The sequence below is a fragment of the Lathamus discolor genome, chromosome 3 (assembly GCF_037157495.1).
Source record: "Lathamus discolor isolate bLatDis1 chromosome 3, bLatDis1.hap1, whole genome shotgun sequence".
Lineage (NCBI taxonomy): Eukaryota > Metazoa > Chordata > Aves > Psittaciformes > Psittacidae > Lathamus > Lathamus discolor.
This window is the reverse complement of record NC_088886.1, coordinates 120642388-120660936: the sequence shown is the minus strand read 5'-3', so window position 1 is coordinate 120660936 and position 18549 is coordinate 120642388. Positions and strand designations below refer to the sequence as shown.

Genomic DNA, 18549 nt, shown 5'->3' with positions numbered 1-18549 from the left:
TCCTTAACTCCCCTACTGAATCAGAGTATAGACATTCAGACAAGGAGTATGGGCAATCTGCCGATAATATATCTTAATTTAAAGCGTGACTGTTATAAAACAGTGGAAAAATTATTGACAAACCTTAACAACTGAAATACCGAAGTATTAAAAGCCAGCAAAATGCACTTGTTTACAGTAAAAGATGTCAGGTTTTTAAAGCAGATTATGAATCATTGTTTAAAAAAATATATGAGCAAATGGTGGTGTTATTGGGGGAGCCATTAAATGGGAAGTGGACAAATACAGAAAATAAACCCAGTCTGCATATTTTTGCACTGCAGCCCTCATGCTACTGTAATTCACAATTATTTTGGGTTCTTAAATTCTAGGAGCCGAATAAGATTATAGAACAGCAGTACAAAACTGAGAAAGATAAGCTTCAAAAGATCCGTCTGTTACTGGTGAGTGACTCTTCATAAATTTACTTGTACAAAATTATTGACATTTTCTTACCTTGTAACTTCTAATACTACTTTTTGTTGGGGTTTTTCTTTTTTTTTATATTTTTTTCTTTTACAAATCAATTACAAAAGAAATTGAGCCTCAGCCAATGTTGTTTTTTTTTTTTAATGAACTATTTAGTAACAAAATATTGCTGGGGGGGGCTTCATCCATTTTAAGAAGAGAACAAGAATAGGCTTTGTTTTCTCCCCTCCTAACTTTCTATTCAGGCAAGAAGAAACAGAGAAATAGCCATTTTGCAGCGCAAGATTGATGAAGTACCCAGCCGAGCTGAGCTAACACAGTATCAGAAGAGATTTATTGAACTTTACAGTCAGGGTATGTATATCTAGCAGGAACATCCTGCTGAAAGCTAAAGCCCTGAAAGAAGGGCAATTGCATTTTTAAGCATATAGCATATAACAACAGCACTTGCTAACTTTGTGATCTCTTAAGGACCTTTTGGTAGTCATGTTATACACCCTATTTTCAAGGTTTTTATAAACTGGCTAGAAGAATTTTGAGTGTGAAACTTGATGCACAGGATCTCTGGAGTAAATTTTATCTGCAACAGGTTCAGTCATTTTGGATAATGTGTTTTTAGAAAGTCCTTAATTCACCATGTACAAATGAGGTTTCAGTAAATTTGAGGTGTGTTTAACTAATTGCTCTTAACATGAGATTGCTTGCATTGTTTTCACTGACATGAGATATCTGGTTCTGAAGCAAACTATGTCAAAATAAATATCCTGCAATATCTTGGTAGGATTAGACTACAAATTGTCTGTAACTTTTTTATGATAAGATGTTATAAACCAGGTAAATGTGCTTAGTTGAATTTTTGCATAGGTGTGTGTATGCTGTGCACTTCCTGTGCATAAATGGTATGGAACATACAAACTGAGAAATTTTGAAGTTATTCCATTAAGTTGATAACAGGCCGGTATATTAGCATAAGCTAAAATAAGTTTCTATCAAGAAGAACTAGCTAGTGTTCTAAAGATATTTTGCACTTACGAAATATGTGTGTGAACCAAGCTCTTGAAGGTTGAGCAGTTCTGAAGGTTTTATCTAACTTTAATGCAAATCCTTTGCCCTGATGAAGCATCTCTGGTGACATAATCATGTGGTATCTTCCATGTGTTACCTGATTCAATGCATGGAATAGATATACTTCTTTAGTGAGTACAGATCCAGTACTTCCTTCTGCCACTTTGCTTCTTACATACTGTGCAGTTTATTTAATCAAGTCCAGCTATAAAGACAACTTTGTCTTGCATTAAATTTTCTACAGATTGTTTTCTCCGTTATGTCAAAGTGACTTCAGACAAATAATCTATGCTCAGAGCATCTGCCTGCTTGGAAGATGGGGGCTTCGTTTGTATATGAAGTAAAGAAAAGATTAAGATTGAAAAGACTTAGGAAGCTTTGTAGATCTAAGATGCTTTGAATTTTATGGTACTTTGTTTTCTATAGTACAAAATACGTGTAGTTACTTACCGTAACACACTGCTCAGTTGTAGCCAGGAACTTGCATTGTACAAGCTAAGCTTTTGGAAAAATGATCTGAAAACCTCTAGCAAGTCTGCCTATGAACTGTATTAGTTTTTAGAGGCTTTTCATTCAGCCAGATTCAGGTGATATTTGGAATTGCCAAAACCTGGTATTTTCAAACTTTGATCTACGGTGTGTTGGGACAAGACAGTCTTCAGCGATTCCTTCCAGTCTCAGCGATTCCTTCCAGTCTCAGCGATTCTTTCCAGTCTCAGCGATTCTGTGATTCTGTACTAGAATTTCCTGTTTTGTTTCTGACCTAACTGAACCTCTTTCCTTGAGAACATTAAGCTGTGGTTTCAAGAGAACCAGTGAGCTAAATGACTCCTTTTTCCTCTTCTTGCTTTGCCTGTCTTACCTTATGTGGGCTCTGGTGTGTGCCTGCAAGGCTCTATAAAATGGTACAACTTTCTAACCCAGTGGAAGCCTTGAAAAGTTTTCTTCTGAGTTGGTGTGTAGAATCCACTCATAAAAGATGTGTGACTACCAGAGCTGCTGCCAGAAAGTGAAGAGCAGCAAGAAGGAAATGGTTAGGGAAATGTATCTTCGAGGCCTGCAAAAACCAAACTACTAGAGCACACCAGAAGTAAGCCTGTTGGAGATCCTTGTATTCATGCAGTTCTTCAAAAAGTAGCTTTATTTCAGCATTTGGAAAATCTTTGTGGAATGTGCTGAACAGCCCTTACTAATTTGTCAGCCTGTTCCAGGCTTTACTGAGTTCTTCAGTGCTTTCAGGCTCCCAGTACTCAGTATGTTTCTCAAGGCTACAGCATGTGTAGAACATGTGTCACAATCATACTGTAGCAATGAGAAAGCTCTTTGGTCCCCAACATCTCATTACTGCAGAAGCGGCAGTCATTAAAACATTCAGCTTTGAGCTGTAGGTTGCTGTTGGGCTTCAGCTGGAGAACAGAATTGTTCAAATCAAAAGTTGGTATTTCTTACAAAATTTGTATGTTCAGTGATGATGTGATGTGGTAGGGGAAGTCATGCTGTCTCTAAATGCTTCCATTCAGAAGCTTAGTCTAGCATATCAGTTCAGTAAGGGTTTTATCTAAAGATGGGAACTTGTTAGCCTTCAGAGTTTAATGTAATAAGCATGGTTTCACTCAGGTTTATCTTTTTTAACCCATACCTTTTTTCCAGGTTTAAGATTCTACACAGTGCTTGATATATTAGCCGTAACAATTTTTGCCAACTCTCCTTCTCGGTTGAACTCTTCCCTTGAGAATCACAAATATTTTAGGTTTCTTTAGGCATTGAAGAACCAAAAAATAGATGAACACTTTGCATATCTGAGTATCAGTCATCATCTGAGGGAATGCATGTCTGAGCTTTACCTACCCCACTGAGCTGTGACCAACATCTGCTATAATCACCTAAACCAGAAAGTATTTGAAAAGAAAGCATTATTTAATTCTAAATTGTAAGAAGAGAAAAAAGGCTGTAAAGCAGTAAGAGCTTTCTTAATCATGGGCATCTTGCACGTGATTAACTTGAAATATATAATACAATGCACTTTTTTTCCACACAGTGCTATCAGATTATCTGTTTCCTATCTGTCCCTGCTCAGCCTGTGCCTCTCCACCACAATGGACAAGCTATGCACGGGCAACTGTTGGCAGCACTGCGGGCTGTATGATACAAGGGTAAAGCTTATGAAAGAAGCGTGAACAGAGTATCGAGAAAGCACAGCTGGTAGTGCCAACATATATTCTGTCAGCAGTTGAGGCTTAATTTAAACACTGAGCTGTGGTGTTCTCATAAAATCTGATAGCTGCAAACCCTGCTGGAGATTTAAATGCAGAGGGCATGTCCTTCCAGAGTGTATTAAAGTGTGCCATTATTGATAGTGGAAAGTATGTTATGTGAAGCTGACAAAGTATTTTTACAGATTTCATTTCACCTCATGCTCTTTTATTATTCTACCTTTTTTTTTTTTTTTTTGTTTGCAGTTTCAGCAACACACAAAGAAACGAAGCAGTTCTTTACTCTTTATAATACACTGGATGATAAAAAAGTATATTTGGAAAAGGAGGTAAGAAAATGTTAATCACTGTTTCCTAAATATTCAGTCTGTGGAGAAAGAGAGTTTCTACTTGGCTTTCACCACATTCAGTTGTGGCAGAGCAGAGTTAACAGTCTAAGTGAAAATGAAACAACTGACTTGTAAGAATATTTCTGACATCGAGGGGGAAATGGTCTGTGCTGTAAAGTAAGTGCTATTAGTACAGCATGTTTAAACTACTCACTGCATTCACAAAACGTTAGTAATATTTGATTAGCAAATATCTCTGTCTTGGTATTACAGGACCAAGTTACCCTCCTTTTTTTTTTTTTTTTTCTCTCGATTTGGTCAATATCTCTTATTGTGAACCAGTGAAAACCCAGTAGCTTTTGGAGAGCAAATTCTAGCTGTTGTCAGCAACATCAGAGTTAGTTTTCAGGGTCTGAGCCTGACCACACTGAAGTTGCTGGTGATTCTACTGGATTGGGGTCAGAAGAGTAGTTTCCATGAAAGCAATGTGTTGTTTTGGGTTTTTTTTCCCCTCCCTTCTTGGGGGCTGACTTAATTAAATGATCTTGATTTTTTTCTCTCTTTTTTTAATGACAGGCAGAGCTTACTAAGAATTACAACATTACTTGTAAAATAGATAATGTTTTGATACTTAGAATCATAGAATGGTTTGGGTTGGAAAGGACCTTAAAGATCATCTAGTTCTAACCCCCCTGCCTCATGCAGGGACACCTTCCACTCAACCAGGTTCCTAGGGGCCCCGTCCAACCTGGCCTTGTATGCTTCCAGGGATGGGGCAGCCACAGCTTCTCTGGGCAACCTGTTCCAGTGCCTCACCCCTGTGCAAGAGCAGGTTGTATAATGGCTGCCAGGAGTCCTAGCAAATGCCTTACCTAAGTCTGTAAGAAGATTATCACATGCTTTGTTTTCCTGTGGTCTTTCATTGGTTTTATTTTCTTATTCCAAATAGTTAAATGTATTCATAATACAGCAAGTTGCAGGTAACAATGTACCAGATTTAAAATACTACATTGACTAGCAGCTACTAAATTCATCTTACTTTAAATTCTCCCCAAGGTTAGTTTTATGCAGATTTTTCTTTCTGAGGGCAAGCTTGCAAATTTAAAAAGCATACAAAGATTGTTTTTGTAATGGCACATAAAAAACAGTGAACAGAATAAAGAGCAGATGTATTTCATTGTTGTATAAGTTGGGAGTATTGCAAATACAGTTCAGTGTCTTGGGAGTAGGGGGTGTTTGCGTTTTCCCCAGTTCCAGGCTTTACTTAGATGAATATAGTTTAAAAAGACAAATAAATTAGGAGTATTTTAGCTTGATGTCAATCATGAGACAGGTTTCTGAATGTCTTCTGATGCAGCCTTTTTTTAAATGTAGACTATAGTGGAAGTTTCCTTGTGTTGCTTTCAATATTAGAACAAGGTTTCAGCAAGTAAATACTGTCTAGTAATGTGAAAAAGATGCCTTTGGCATGAGCGCCTCACAAAGATTTCTGGAATATGCTTGTGCTTTTTCTTGTCTTGTTCTCTTGTTGGTTTGGTTGGTTTTTTTTTTTTCCCCCTTTCTCCTCACAAACCCAGCCCTTTCATAAAATACTATGAGCATAATTGCTTTAAAATAACAATAGTAGCAACTGTTAACAGTGACATTTTGGCTACAAAGGTTAGTTCTGACATGAAAGGTCTCTTGAGTATGCTTCATATTTTAATCATATTTTGTGATTAATTTTTTTAAATGCTTGTAAACTTTTTTCATGTCTTTGACTTGTGGTTTATACACTGATTTTACTGCCTGTAATATAACACATCAGCACTCTTACTAAGCAATAGCTGTGCAGTATTACTTTTCATGACTTAAATTTTTTGCTGTATAAACTATAATTATATTCTTAAACTCACTTATTGGAAGTATCTTGAGGCAGGGATGTGGACTTGGCAAATATTGATGAGTCATGCAATAATTTCTTTCCTCTAAGTAACACTAATTTTTAAGCATCTTGGCTGCTTTGGAGTCTGTGCAGAATTTCTGTTTGAATTTTTCAAAGTAAGGTCAGGAAGAACTGCAGTTTCTGCCATGCACATGCTTACCACTGTCTCATTCAGATGGAAGAGAGATTTTGATTTGGGAGAGATCAATTTAGCTTTCCATAGCAGTGGAGTAAGTTATTCTGATTGCAAAGCTCTGGTTTGTTTAGTACAGAGCACTTTAAAATATTCATCAAAGGGAGAAACTGCTTGGAAAATTTAACCACAGGAGACTTGCAAGAAATATTCAAAGCCAAAAGACAGAATCACATTAATTGCTACTTGGTGAATTTTAGTACTCTCAGCAATATAGATAAAGCAAGAAAAAAAATCAAAGGTGGTTCCATAGAATATATTCTACGTATAGTTTAATTAGGTGGGTGAGTTTATACTGAGAGCAACAAAAGATACCTGATGCCTGTTACAAATTTCTGTTTCTGTCTTGATTCAGTGCAATCTTAGTATAAGAGAAGCCATGCATGTAAAATGCCATTCTGTACTTGTTAGAACTTAGTCTTTAAACAGCCTGTAAAATGCCAGGAAAGTAAGTAATGATGCATGGCTGTTTGTGGAAACCTGTAAAACTCATCTGCACAATGAAAGGAGTGCCTGAATTCACCTCCTGTTCCTGCAGAACTTGGTGAGTCTTTAGGGTAGTGTGTGGAGACGCTGTTCCAGTCTCAGAAGCAGAAATAAGTTTTGGTTTTTTTTTTTCTGTTGAGGTTTTTTTTGTTTGTTGGGTTTTTTTCCTCATGTTTTAGGCTGATGACCCAATTGCAGCTTCTTGATGCAGCTGTGCTGCTAATAGCTTCAAAGCTAGCATCTTCAGTACTGTTAAATACAATTTGAGTTACTTGTGGCCAGTGGGGAGTTACTCCTTGTTGTGGTGGTTTGGTGGGGTGACATGGGGAGTCTTGGTTGACATGGTCTTGTGGTTTCAGTGCTGAAAGTAACCTTATGGTGGTTTTCATACAGCTGTCTTCTTGTCAGGGGAATATACATGTAGTCAATATTTTTAACTAAATTTCGTTTTATTGTCCATCAAAAGTCATGCCAGAAAGGACAACTTCTTCTTCTAATTCACAGGTTAACTTACTGAATTCTATTCATGACAACTTTCATCAGTAAGTAATGGTTCTTTTTCTCTTGATAGTTGCAATGAGTCATACGGCTGGTTTGGAAAAATGGGAGTGGGCATGAGTTGTAGAGACTAAAAATATGTTAGAAGTTTTTATAAACTAGTTTATAAAATAGTTATATAGCTTAATACTGTTTAAGACAATGTTTGGGGAATCATGGACTTGGAATTACCTAACTTTTATAGCCAACATATGTTTTTAATATCTGTCTCTTCAGTTGCAGTTGTGGAAAGAAATCATGTACTCGTCATTTTCCTGGCATTAATTTAAATATTTTTCTGTATTTGTGAAGTTGTGGTTATTACATTAGGTACAAAACATTAGACTCGGATATATTTTTAGACATATTTCTTGTAAACTAATTCTGTATTTAAAGGGTTTGATGTAGTGTGAAATCTTTAGGTAAAATTGTGGTTTCCTTGGAAGTTTGAGCTCGAATATCAGTCTGCAGTGCAGCCAGTGTTTATTTTTCTCTGGGGGATTTTGACTTAAAAAGAATCCAGTATGAATTTTTGGGGAGAGTCATGGGGGAGGGGATGTCCATTTAATAGTTTTAAACAAATCTTCCTGTTATATCATTTTGTAATTCTGTTCTGAAATTCTAAGCTTCATTTTTGTTGGTTACTTGGTTTCTGTTTTGTTTTCCTCAGAGTAATTCTCTCTTTACTTGCTTCGATCCAACTGCTTCCTTCTGTGTTTAGTCAGAATTTTTTATTTTAAATTCTTTTTTCCTGCTTGTGATGTGCAAAACTTGTAATTACAAGAAAATGCAGGAATTAAGTATTTCAGCTCTTTTCCTTTGCAGCAAGGATTGTAGATCTGTGTTGCTCAGTGATGAGATCCTTTTGATTCTGTCCAGGCAGAAGAAACAGATACTGTAATTCACACCTGGGTTTGGATTTTTTGTTGGGTGGGTGGGTATGTGGGCATTGTATTTTCTTTCATTACATTTAGCTGTTTGAGAGAAAATCTAAAATTACTTCTGGGCTTTCCCTATTAGGGCATGAGATTATTTTTTTTAGAATATTTCCCTATCTTCTAGTCCTCTACACTCTTTAATATTCACAACAGCTGGTTTTAAAAGCTTGTGCTTTTGGTTAGCTAATAGCAATTTATTTCTGTACAACACATGAGGGAAAGGAACAGATTTGAACTGACAGGAAGAACACTTGTGATGAGCTCTGAAGTCTCCCTTTCCATCTCTTTGATAGTTTATACCAGCTGAAGAGCTGCAGTGCTACCCAAAATGAGTGATTAAAAAGATGAATTTTTTTACATAGAACACTAAGCAATGTGAATTCTTGGACATGGGTAAATGCGTAAGACAACTGTAGGTGAGACACATCCCACATCCCTGTCAGTCGTTACCTTTTTTGTTTTTTTTTCTCTCCAGAGCAATGTCATCTTCTGGTTCTCGGGAGCAGTTTTTACGGCAGATGGAGCAGATTGTAGAAGGCATCAAACAGAATCGAATGAAGGTCAGAAACTCTTCACACTTTCTATGCTAAAACCTGGGAAATATTTCAGAAAAGCCTCTTGGAAACCTGTGCATGGAGAAGTCCATTATGTGAGCTGCAAATTGAGCAAGCAAATAACAAGTAGTATTTCTTTTCACATTCATAAGAAACTTCTCACCACTAAAATGTTACTGACTAGAATAGAGCAGAGGTATTGTAATTTTTTTCTCTCCTGCCAGGAAGCTTCATTATTGTCAGTGTAGTGATTTAGATGCTTGAAAACAGCTGTGTGTCACTGAAGTCAATGAGAATTCTTCTATTTGGATTTCATGGGGACAGTCAGACCTGTGTCTCAGGTACGGCTCCCCAGGCAGGTGGAGCTGACTGAAGCTGCTTGCTGCTGCTGAAGAGGGTCAGCAGCACCTCACAAGAGTCCCAGCCATCAGCTTGCTTTGTGCCAGTTGCAGCAGTCATCTGACACCTTGTTGAATCCACTCAGGTGTTTTTTTTTCTTTTTGTTGTGTGTTTTTTGTTGGTGGTGGTTTTATTTTTTCTTGTTTTTAACCTGATTTAGAAAAGGCTTAGCACGTGTGTGGTGTCCATACAGCAAGTGAAAGGTGTTTGTGTGGGAGCAGAGCCCCAGTGCTCACTCAAAGATGGCAAAACTGCCTTTGGTAACATTTGGGAGCTGTTTTGTAAAAGCACAGCCTCAGTGGACTTGTGTTGTTGCTTGGGGCAATGCAAGCATGAGGTCCAGCAGCGGCTCCAAGTAAAGCTGTCCACAGGCTTATTTGCATACAATGAATTGGCTCAAGTACTTCTTTGTAATGATAGTTACTAACTTGTAGGATGTGGTTCTGGGCAACCTGATCTAGTCGAAGATGTCCCTGCTCATTGCAAGGGGGTTGGGCTAGATGATCTCTGAAGGTCCCTTCCAACCCAAACTATTCTGTGATTGTGTGTACTCTTTTATTTTCATATGCAAATATATTGATATTTTCCTAAGTCACATAAAAGGGCTCTGAGATTCTTTTCTCTGTAGAGGCACAAGATTTTTGGTAGCGGATTATAGCTGTTTTTTATTTGAGTTCAGATGGAAGTATGATAGACTGTGAATCAATATAGAGTATGTACTGAAAGTGCAGTCTGTCCAGGTATTGGGCTGTTTTATTTATTAAACAAAACTTTCAAGTACCAAGTATGATAAGCATTTGTATATAGAAAAAAAACAGAACGGGGTGCAGCTCAAGCTGTAATAAAGCTTTTGCACTAATAAACTCTACTCTAAGAATTTATGATGTTCACTATAGGCCACTGTGTTTGAAGAAGTGGCTAGTTCATTGCCATTTTTTGCAGTGAATTATTTTTATTTGCTTGACCTCTTATTTTCAGAGAGGACAAAATGACAGCAAAAAGGATAATGATACTGGTGGTTGTATGTGTGGATCATCTTTCTATCTTCAGTGCTTTTAACATGACTGGCTTTGCATCAAACCGAGGTTATGAAAATAGAACAGTGCAGTTCTGACTAGTGAAGATAAGCTTCACTGTGAGATGATTATACATCTTTGTTTTGGAAGAATGACATTATTTTAATGGCTGCAGCACACAACTGCTCCAAATTGAAACTGTCCAGGAGTTCAGTATTTTGTCTTCTGTTTTGTCTTCGTAACATGCAACAGCCAAGCAAGTGTAAGGAGTGACAGCAGACTGAGAGGTCTGCTGTGACTGACTTCATGTTCTTGCAATTGAACTCTTCAGTCTTTTTAGGTCCATGAAATCATTCTGGACTTTCTTAATATATTCTCAAATATATTAATAAATCAAATAAAAAATCTGCTTGTACAGATAAGGGAGAGGGAAATGAATGGGAGCTATCATGTCAGATGGCTCATTATTTGGGGGGAAAAGACAATTTCAGCATCTCTGATGGTTGCTGAAAGCTGTGGCAGCTCACTTCACTTGTGCCTCACTCCTGCACTAGCAGTTTAGCCACTGGCATATTGTGAGAGGTCAAAAATGACATTTCATTCCTAGGTGCAGGTATTTGGGTCAGCAGGAGGTGGCAGTGACAACTAATGGAGAAAAACATTTTCTGAATGAAAAAGCTAAGCTTATCTTGATTAGGAAAAAAAAATGTTAGTGATGGAGTAGATAATCATTCACTGCCTTCTGATGTTGATTTCTCAGTGAATATACTGACAACAAATGGATGCTCAAAAAGTTTTAACAATTCACATGATTCCTTGGGGAACAGCTCTACAGTAGAAGGGATGGTTTTCTTATTCTTTGCCTAGGCTGTTGGATGACTTTTTCAATAGACAGACTAGTTGTGCACTGCAAGGGTTATTCATCCCCATCATGGTTTAGTCTTACCTATTCAGCTTTTATCTGCTGTGCATTCAAAGTGCTCACAGTACATCCACTTTGCTGTACAGCCCTGAAGACCGTACACCTTCTACCTGAAATTTCAGTTTGCAAAGCCCATAATATGTAATTGCATTGTAAAACAGGCCTAAGGAGAAATCAAATATACTTGCTACCAAGGACAAGTAACTCGTGAACAAGCATTTCAGTGTGATAACAGATACTCATGAGACTTGCTGAGGACAGAGTAGGACAGTTTCCTTTATGAGGAGTATGTTGGGAGATGTGTGATAGTCATGCATAAAGGAAACGATTTATCAAAGGACAGTAATAGGGCCTTATCTCTAAACAAAATCTAGGTGTTCTAGCAATGTTGGTTTTAGCCTCATCCTCAGGGATGGGGTGCACATGATAATACCTTTTTCTGCATTAACACATGTGATGCTGCGTCTTCCTCAAGCATAACTTTAAAAGCATACTGGCCCTGATAGGTTATATTAGTAGAGAGTACATATCTTTTGGACAGCAGGTAGCTTTGTAAAGGAGATGCACCTTGTCAGCAGTGTTCATATGCAGAGAAAGCTTGGGATCTGCTCATTTCTTTTAACCATATCAATTCATTTGTTTTATCCATATCAGTAAGATCAATGTTGATATGGAAATCTAGAAATGCAGCAAGTTCTGCTGTGTAATTACATGCTTGTTTGGGCTTTAGGGGATTCTTGCAGGTTTTAGAATTGCATTTTTCCCTATCAAAGTTTAGGAGGTGAAAGCTTGTCAGAGTATGCAAAAATAATTTTGGGGAAGAGGAATACAGTAGGGCTCTTTTTTATGTGGTTGTGCCTTAGCACTGGATGGAGAGAAAATCTGACTCTCCAGATGAGCACCAAACTTGTCTGTGATGCTATGATGGAAGAACTTCATTAGAACTATCCCTGAGAGAAGGCAATCTATCCTAGAATAAGAACCAATCCCCTTCACATTTACGGACTGAAGTTACGTTTGTCACAACTTTGACACACAGAAAAAAGAAAAGAGTTTTCCTATGAGTGGGTCTTGAGCAAGAACAGCATTGCATAGGAAGGCAAAGATGTCTCCTGCCCTCCCCATTTGATACAGCTAACAAAACAACCAAAACAAGATCTGTGTTGCATCAGGAATCTTTTTTTTCATTTATTTATTGTTTTGGTTGTTTGAGAGTTTTTGTTAATAATTTCACTGTGTCATCATTGCAATAGGCTTGTTCAGTGAGCAGGATTCCTGGCTTGCAGAGATGCGAGCTGTAATTTAACTCTGAATGCTACCACTAGTACCACTGGTACTGAGACTTCAGTGTTAGCTTTTTAATTTAAAAGCTGGCCTAAATGTTTGTTGCATTTAAAGCACAAGCCAGGGTTATCACTTACGAAGCACCTGTCTCCCATTGTCTAGCATAGATAATTGTTCCTTATATAGCGCATATATATGTGTGTATATATTCCTTATACAATGTATATAATGATCTCTTGTCTGTCCTGTGTATCAACAGATGGAAAAGAAGAAACAAGAAAACAAAATGCGAAGAGACCAGTTGAATGATGAATATTTAGAGCTTCTAGAGAAACAGAGGCTTTATTTTAAAACAGTGAAAGAATTTAAAGAGGTAAGAATATTTTTGCTAAACTGTTCAGTGACCCATTTTTGGCTTGACTTGTGCATTAATATATGTACAAGATTCCCTGACACGATGCTTACTGCACCATGTTCACAATGCCTCTTGGTGGTAATCTCCGCATCCTTCTTGGACTCTTGAATTTGATTCTGGAAATTCTTTTTTCATTCATAGATTAGCCTACTCCTCCATGTTACAGGGGAAGGAACATTTGTTATAAAGCAAGCTGTATGTTTAGGTTTCCAAATGGAATCTCTTGAAGATCTGCGGGCAGTTAGGTATTGGAGCAAAGAGGGTTGTGAAAATGCATGAGAATAAGGGAGGGAATCCAGAGTCTCAGTAGTGATAAATGCCTTTAGGAACTGACCTTGTTTTCTAACCACTGTGAAAGCCATGTTTAACACTTTGTTAATTTAGCCTTTTCCAAGCTTTTAATCATAATGTGTTTCTCTTAATTATTGCGTCCATGATAATGAATGACAAAGAAGTGCTGCCAAGCAAAACAGTCATTCGGTTTCAACTTTTTGAGGAAAAACATCTTTCTGTAATTTGTTCTGCTTTGTGCTGAGACAGTTCCTTCCTGTTTTGGATGATACACACTAGGGCATAGGTACTGTTCAGCTAATATTCAGCTCTTCTGACATACAGAATTTTACATCATAGTTGCAGAAGTTAGGTGGATTTTTTTTTTTTTTTTAATAATTGATCTTTCTTCTGCTGCCTTGGGAAGTAACTTCTACTGAACCTTGCAATCCTTAAAAATAAATGAAGTCGCGGTTGTGGTATTGAAACCAGGTGGCATGTACTATGTAAATATATTTCTTCACCCAGAATTGTGCCCTTAACACTGACATTTTTGCAGACCGTCTTGTGACGTTCCAGGTCAGCTAAAAGTAATCTTGGTTTCAAATGTATTTAATTTGTAAGTAAAAAGATTTGCTTTAGTTGCTTGTAACAACTTTACTGTGAGTGAGGGTGGTGAGGCACTGAAGCAGGTTGCCCAGAGAACCTGTGTCTGCCCCATCCCTGGCAGTGTTCAAGGCCAGGCTGGATGGGGCTTTGAGCAGCCTGGTCTACTGGAAGGTGTCTCTGCCCATGTCAGGGGTTTGGAACTAGATGATCTTTAAGGTCCCTTCCAACCCAAACCATTCTATAGTTCTATGAACTTCAGATGAACGGACAAGCAGCATTCCTTTTGGCTTGAATGTCTAATAAATGTTTAACAAATGAAAGTTTAATGAATATTACCATTTGAATACCATTATGGATGAATCAGAATTATTTTCAGCTCATCACTCACTCCAGACTACTTGGAGATCACTCAAAATAAAAGGGTTTAGTTTTGCTGATGTGAAGATGTAACTAGTAAAGAGTGACTGCCTCCTTATCTGTTTGATTTCTGTTAACAGGAATGCCGTAAGAATGAAATACTGCTGTCCAAGCTGAAAGCCAGTTCTTCCTGAAGGACTTCAGCTGGTGAAGTTTCTAGATGATTGTTCAGTCCATTGAATCTCTTTTGTGAGGTGACAGTTATAACTGCAATGTAGATATATATAGATATATATATATAAAATATATATATGCACAGCTATAAAAGTGGGGTTTTTTTTCCAGTATGTATTCAGTTTTACATTCCTTCATCACTGGCTGTATTCCTTGTTATTGCCTCCACTGCACAGTAAAGAGTTAATGCAGTACAGCAAAATAGAAATATTGTCTAATTTTTATTTATTTGGGTTTGGGTTTGGGTTTTTTTTTCCCCCCAGTAAGAACAATGGGGATGTGTTTTACTTGGGTTTTAGCACTGAATTAGGTCAAGATTCTGGAATAGATAGATATATACTGTGTAATATATCCAGTACCAACAAGCTGAGCCCTGCAGTGTGCAGCGGCTTGTTAATTTTGGCTAAAAACATGCCACAAAATGGGATTCTTGAAACTTTATTCACCAGCTAATGACTTCACATTGTTTTAGTTTACACTCTAGCCATAGATAAGATTCCAAGGGATAAAAAATAATTTCTAAAAAATGGAAACTTGCCTTGCGTAATTCCTGGTGTAAAATTATAGATCTATATTTTTATAAAGTTTAGCTGTTGTATAAATTTCTTTGAAATTTCATTTTTATATATAGAGAGAGTGTACTTGTTAAATTAATAGCTCCAGGAAAAAACACCTTAGTCACTAGGATTATCATTTTATGCCTGGCTGGGATAAAATCAGAGCCTGTGTCACCTGTAATATAGGAAAAAAAAAGATTCAGACCTTCTCCTCCCATGAACTGATGTTCACCTTTGAAGACAACAGTTTATTTACCCTGCTGAAGATTTGCTATTGAAAGTTTAGAAACTTTGTGGAACACTTTCTGAAACATTTTTATATCTGTATATACAGTATTTTATAATTCAAACAGTTGCTTTTTGTACTTAACATCAGGATTTTGGACTGACTTCTTAATGTAAATCACATCTTCAGGGGAAAGAATCCCCATGTTCTTTTTCACCAGTAACACTGATAATAGTGCTCTTTGGTTACTTTCTATGGCAGCAAATATAAAATAAAGAATGTTTGGAATCCAGTGACCTTCTGCTATCATATTTTTAAGGTGGAAGTTGCTTTGGAAGCCTTAACATGCTTTCTAATTAGAAGCGCATTGAAAGATTGTGTTAACATTCACTCATAAGGATGTTTTCATGTGTCCATGGAATTGGTAATGGTTTTTTTCCTCCTTGGTAAGCTTGGTAAGCTTGATGTTCTGGTATTTGGCACAAACTACCAAAGAAGGTCCCTGGAATGTTTTATTTGTCTTCTGTAATTATCTGCTAAAGATACAGTATTCTCAGTGAAGACCGGACAAGCTCATCATACTGCAACACTTGGTTCTGCTCTTGAATACACCAAAGTTTGGTATTAGCACATGAATGTATGCAAACTCTGCGGCATTGAAAATGGAGAAGCATGGATATTTGTTAAGCATTGCATGAGGAGATTGTTCTGTGCAGGTAGGATGCAGTGAGCTACCGGAACTGTGGTCAACTAGGTTCAACCCTCTCATAAACAAGACTATGGTTTTGTGGCATTCTGAAACACTTTTCCTGGTCCTTCAGTACAAAGAAAGAAAACCTTTCTGCTGAACCAGCTTGTACCTTGCTCCCCCACACTAGTTAGTGACTGGATGTCTTTATTCAAAAAGTCAGTCTTCCTAGAGTTAGTAAAATAGTGAAGGCAAAATTGGATGCCAAGCACATTCAAAGAAGGAAAAAAATGACAGAGTTCCTCCAAAGAGGGACATTTGCACTGAGTGCTGCTTGCAGATTTTCTGTAGTCAGCTTTGATATTAGGAGACATTATTTATGTATGCAAACTTTGCCCTCTATACAAACTGTAATTCTCATTCTAATTTGTAAATTGAATAATTTAACTTTGGCACCAATATAACTTGTTTGTGAATTCAAGCTATGATGTATTTGTATACCAGGCACTTAAATAACTTGAATGTGCATATCAATTTGATATTTATTACTTTAACCAAAGTGGCTGTAGTATCAAGCAAAATCTCCTAGGTAGAGTAACTAAAGAATCTGTGTGTAGAATAAATGGTGTGATTATTTGTTCAGTATAATATTAAACTTTATCCTTACCTGCTATAAACTTAGTACCCTGGAAAATTGAAGGTGAAATATCAAACATTAGATCTATTGCTTTGGCTGGGAGCTAGTGATTTTCACTAAGATACAAATCTGGGATTTGTGAAGATCCAGTTACTACTCCTCATAGAAAATAAATCAGAGTCTGGGTGATAACTTACTGTAACAAGTCAATTTCTTTCTACAGTAGGTGGAAATCCAGGGCAGGCAGATGCTACCTCTGCTCTCAGACCCCGCTGTGAAAATGAAAGAGGCTGGACAAGTATGAAACAGTTATATCAGCTGTTCCTTGCCTTCTGTCACAGACGGGGGGGTGGTGCCCATTCTTCTGGTACCAGTGGTACCAAAATGAAAGAGACACTTCTGCTAACAGCCAGCTTCATTCCTTCTCATGTGTCACTTGATGGCTGTTAGACTTAACTGCTGGATCAGGCTGTCCCCCATCGGTTGTAGTGTGGAGGAGCAAGTACACATCATGCTATGGCTATCTGGGGAAGGTGGGTTTTGGGAACTGTATCCGAGATGCTCTGATGCTATAAACTTGGCAATCCTGCCAGACAGAAACAACTGAGTTAGTTTTGGCTTTCAGTAAAATGATGACAGCTCTTTGTTGAGGTGAAGGGCAGTGTCAGGAGGTAACTTCTAAGCAGAGTTCTCAAAGAAGGGAGGGTAGTGCTTTAAAGTGCTTATCTTCCTTTAAGTAAGTAAGCATCAATGGAAACCATACCTTTGCTGGAGATTCTAAGTCTTTTTGCATAGTTATTACATTAGATTTTTGATCTACAAAATTAAAAGCATTTTTAATGCCCACAGTTTGGTAACTGGAGCTGTGCAGCTGAAGCACTAGAATCTGGGAGTGTAGATGTACGTGTGGATGTAGTGTGCAAAGGACTATACAAACCTAGAGCAAGCAGAATCTGTATTTATTCTGCAAGGGAGGAGCAAAGAGTTTCTCAGAATTTTACCTCAGTATTGCTGGATTTCTTGTGGCTGCTTAAAGAGAAAGATCTTGCCCTGAATTCATTTGGTGTTACCAGGGTTTGTGAAATAACATCTACAGGAGCTGTAGTAAAACTTTATTATTTGATAGAGCCTGCTAAGAGCTTTAATTTGCATTTCAGTTAATGATTTTGATACGCTTGAATAGACTGCTGTAAAGTAAGGCTGCTCTCTGGATGCTTGAGACAGTCTCTGAACTTAAAGCATACACTTACCTTTTAGACTGTGACACCTTTCTTTAAATGCAGTTCCACAAGCACACTCGTAAAATATCTTTTGAGAGTGAAATCAGTGACACACACCTAATCCAAGCATGACAAAGCAATCTTTTTCTCACAGTATATCAAAACAAATTGAGTATTGCTCGCAGTCATTGCTGCTCTGAATAAAAGAAAATCTTTGAAGGCAAATTAAAATGTGACCAGTATTTTTTTTAAGGGTTCTTCCCTTTTTCATCTTTATTTCCTTGAAAAGCTACTTATTGAAGAGTGACCCTAGTGTGTAGTGTTTGATGGGGGAGAAATGTATGACATGCAAAAGCAATTTACTATGTGGCCAAATAACACACTGTACTCTTTATTCTCTGGAGACACTGTGGCACAGGTATATCCAGCCATATAGGACGTAGTAAATCTTTACTGAAATTTCTTTAGAAAAATAAAATTACTTGCAGGAGAAAAAGTGCATTACTTCTTTTAGGTCCCAGTTTGTGTAGCTGCTGGTACTTAGGCGGAACAGGAGCTGGAGTATCATGCTTTGCTGGTACATCCACCTCCTTAGAGCCAGCTTTGTTAAATTAGGCATGTAAGTAGAACACATGTACAAGGTGATACACAAATCTCACCCATTTCGGTGATGGATGATATACTCTTAGGCTGGTCTTTTTATCTAAAAAAAATGAACAGAAGAAGCCTGTTTATTTACAGTGTCTGCACAACCATGGCTGTAGCTTCTGCCAACTTAGCCAACTTAGTCCCTGGAGCTCCAAGCAGCCATTGTGCCTCTTTACCCAGCAGTTCAGGCAGTGTAGGTGGCTGCTTCCCATCCAGCAGCTCATTCCTGTAATCAGCTGCTCCCAATACATGGTGTCTCAGTGACTGTGGTGTACTGTAGCTTGTGAGGTGCTCCTCACAAGGGTGTGTTAATATATATTTTTGGGGCCCAGCCCTTCATTGTTTTGCATCGGTCTTCCC

General features: G+C 37.7%; 1 protein-coding gene across 1 annotated transcript in view; it reads left to right on the top strand.

Annotated features, from left to right (window-relative positions):
• The window catches only part of CCDC93 (coiled-coil domain containing 93), a 50526-nt gene extending 35238 nt beyond the window's left edge, over positions 1-15288 (top strand). The window contains exons 17-23 of the mRNA XM_065671343.1: positions 372-443; positions 714-822; positions 3993-4075; positions 7183-7220; positions 8629-8713; positions 12588-12701; positions 14120-15288. Of these exons, the coding sequence (XP_065527415.1) occupies positions 372-443; positions 714-822; positions 3993-4075; positions 7183-7220; positions 8629-8713; positions 12588-12701; positions 14120-14173 (555 nt within the window). The 3' untranslated portion in view covers positions 14174-15288. The remainder of the gene's footprint in view (positions 1-371; positions 444-713; positions 823-3992; positions 4076-7182; positions 7221-8628; positions 8714-12587; positions 12702-14119) is intronic.
• Positions 15289-18549: the final 3261 nt, after the last annotated feature.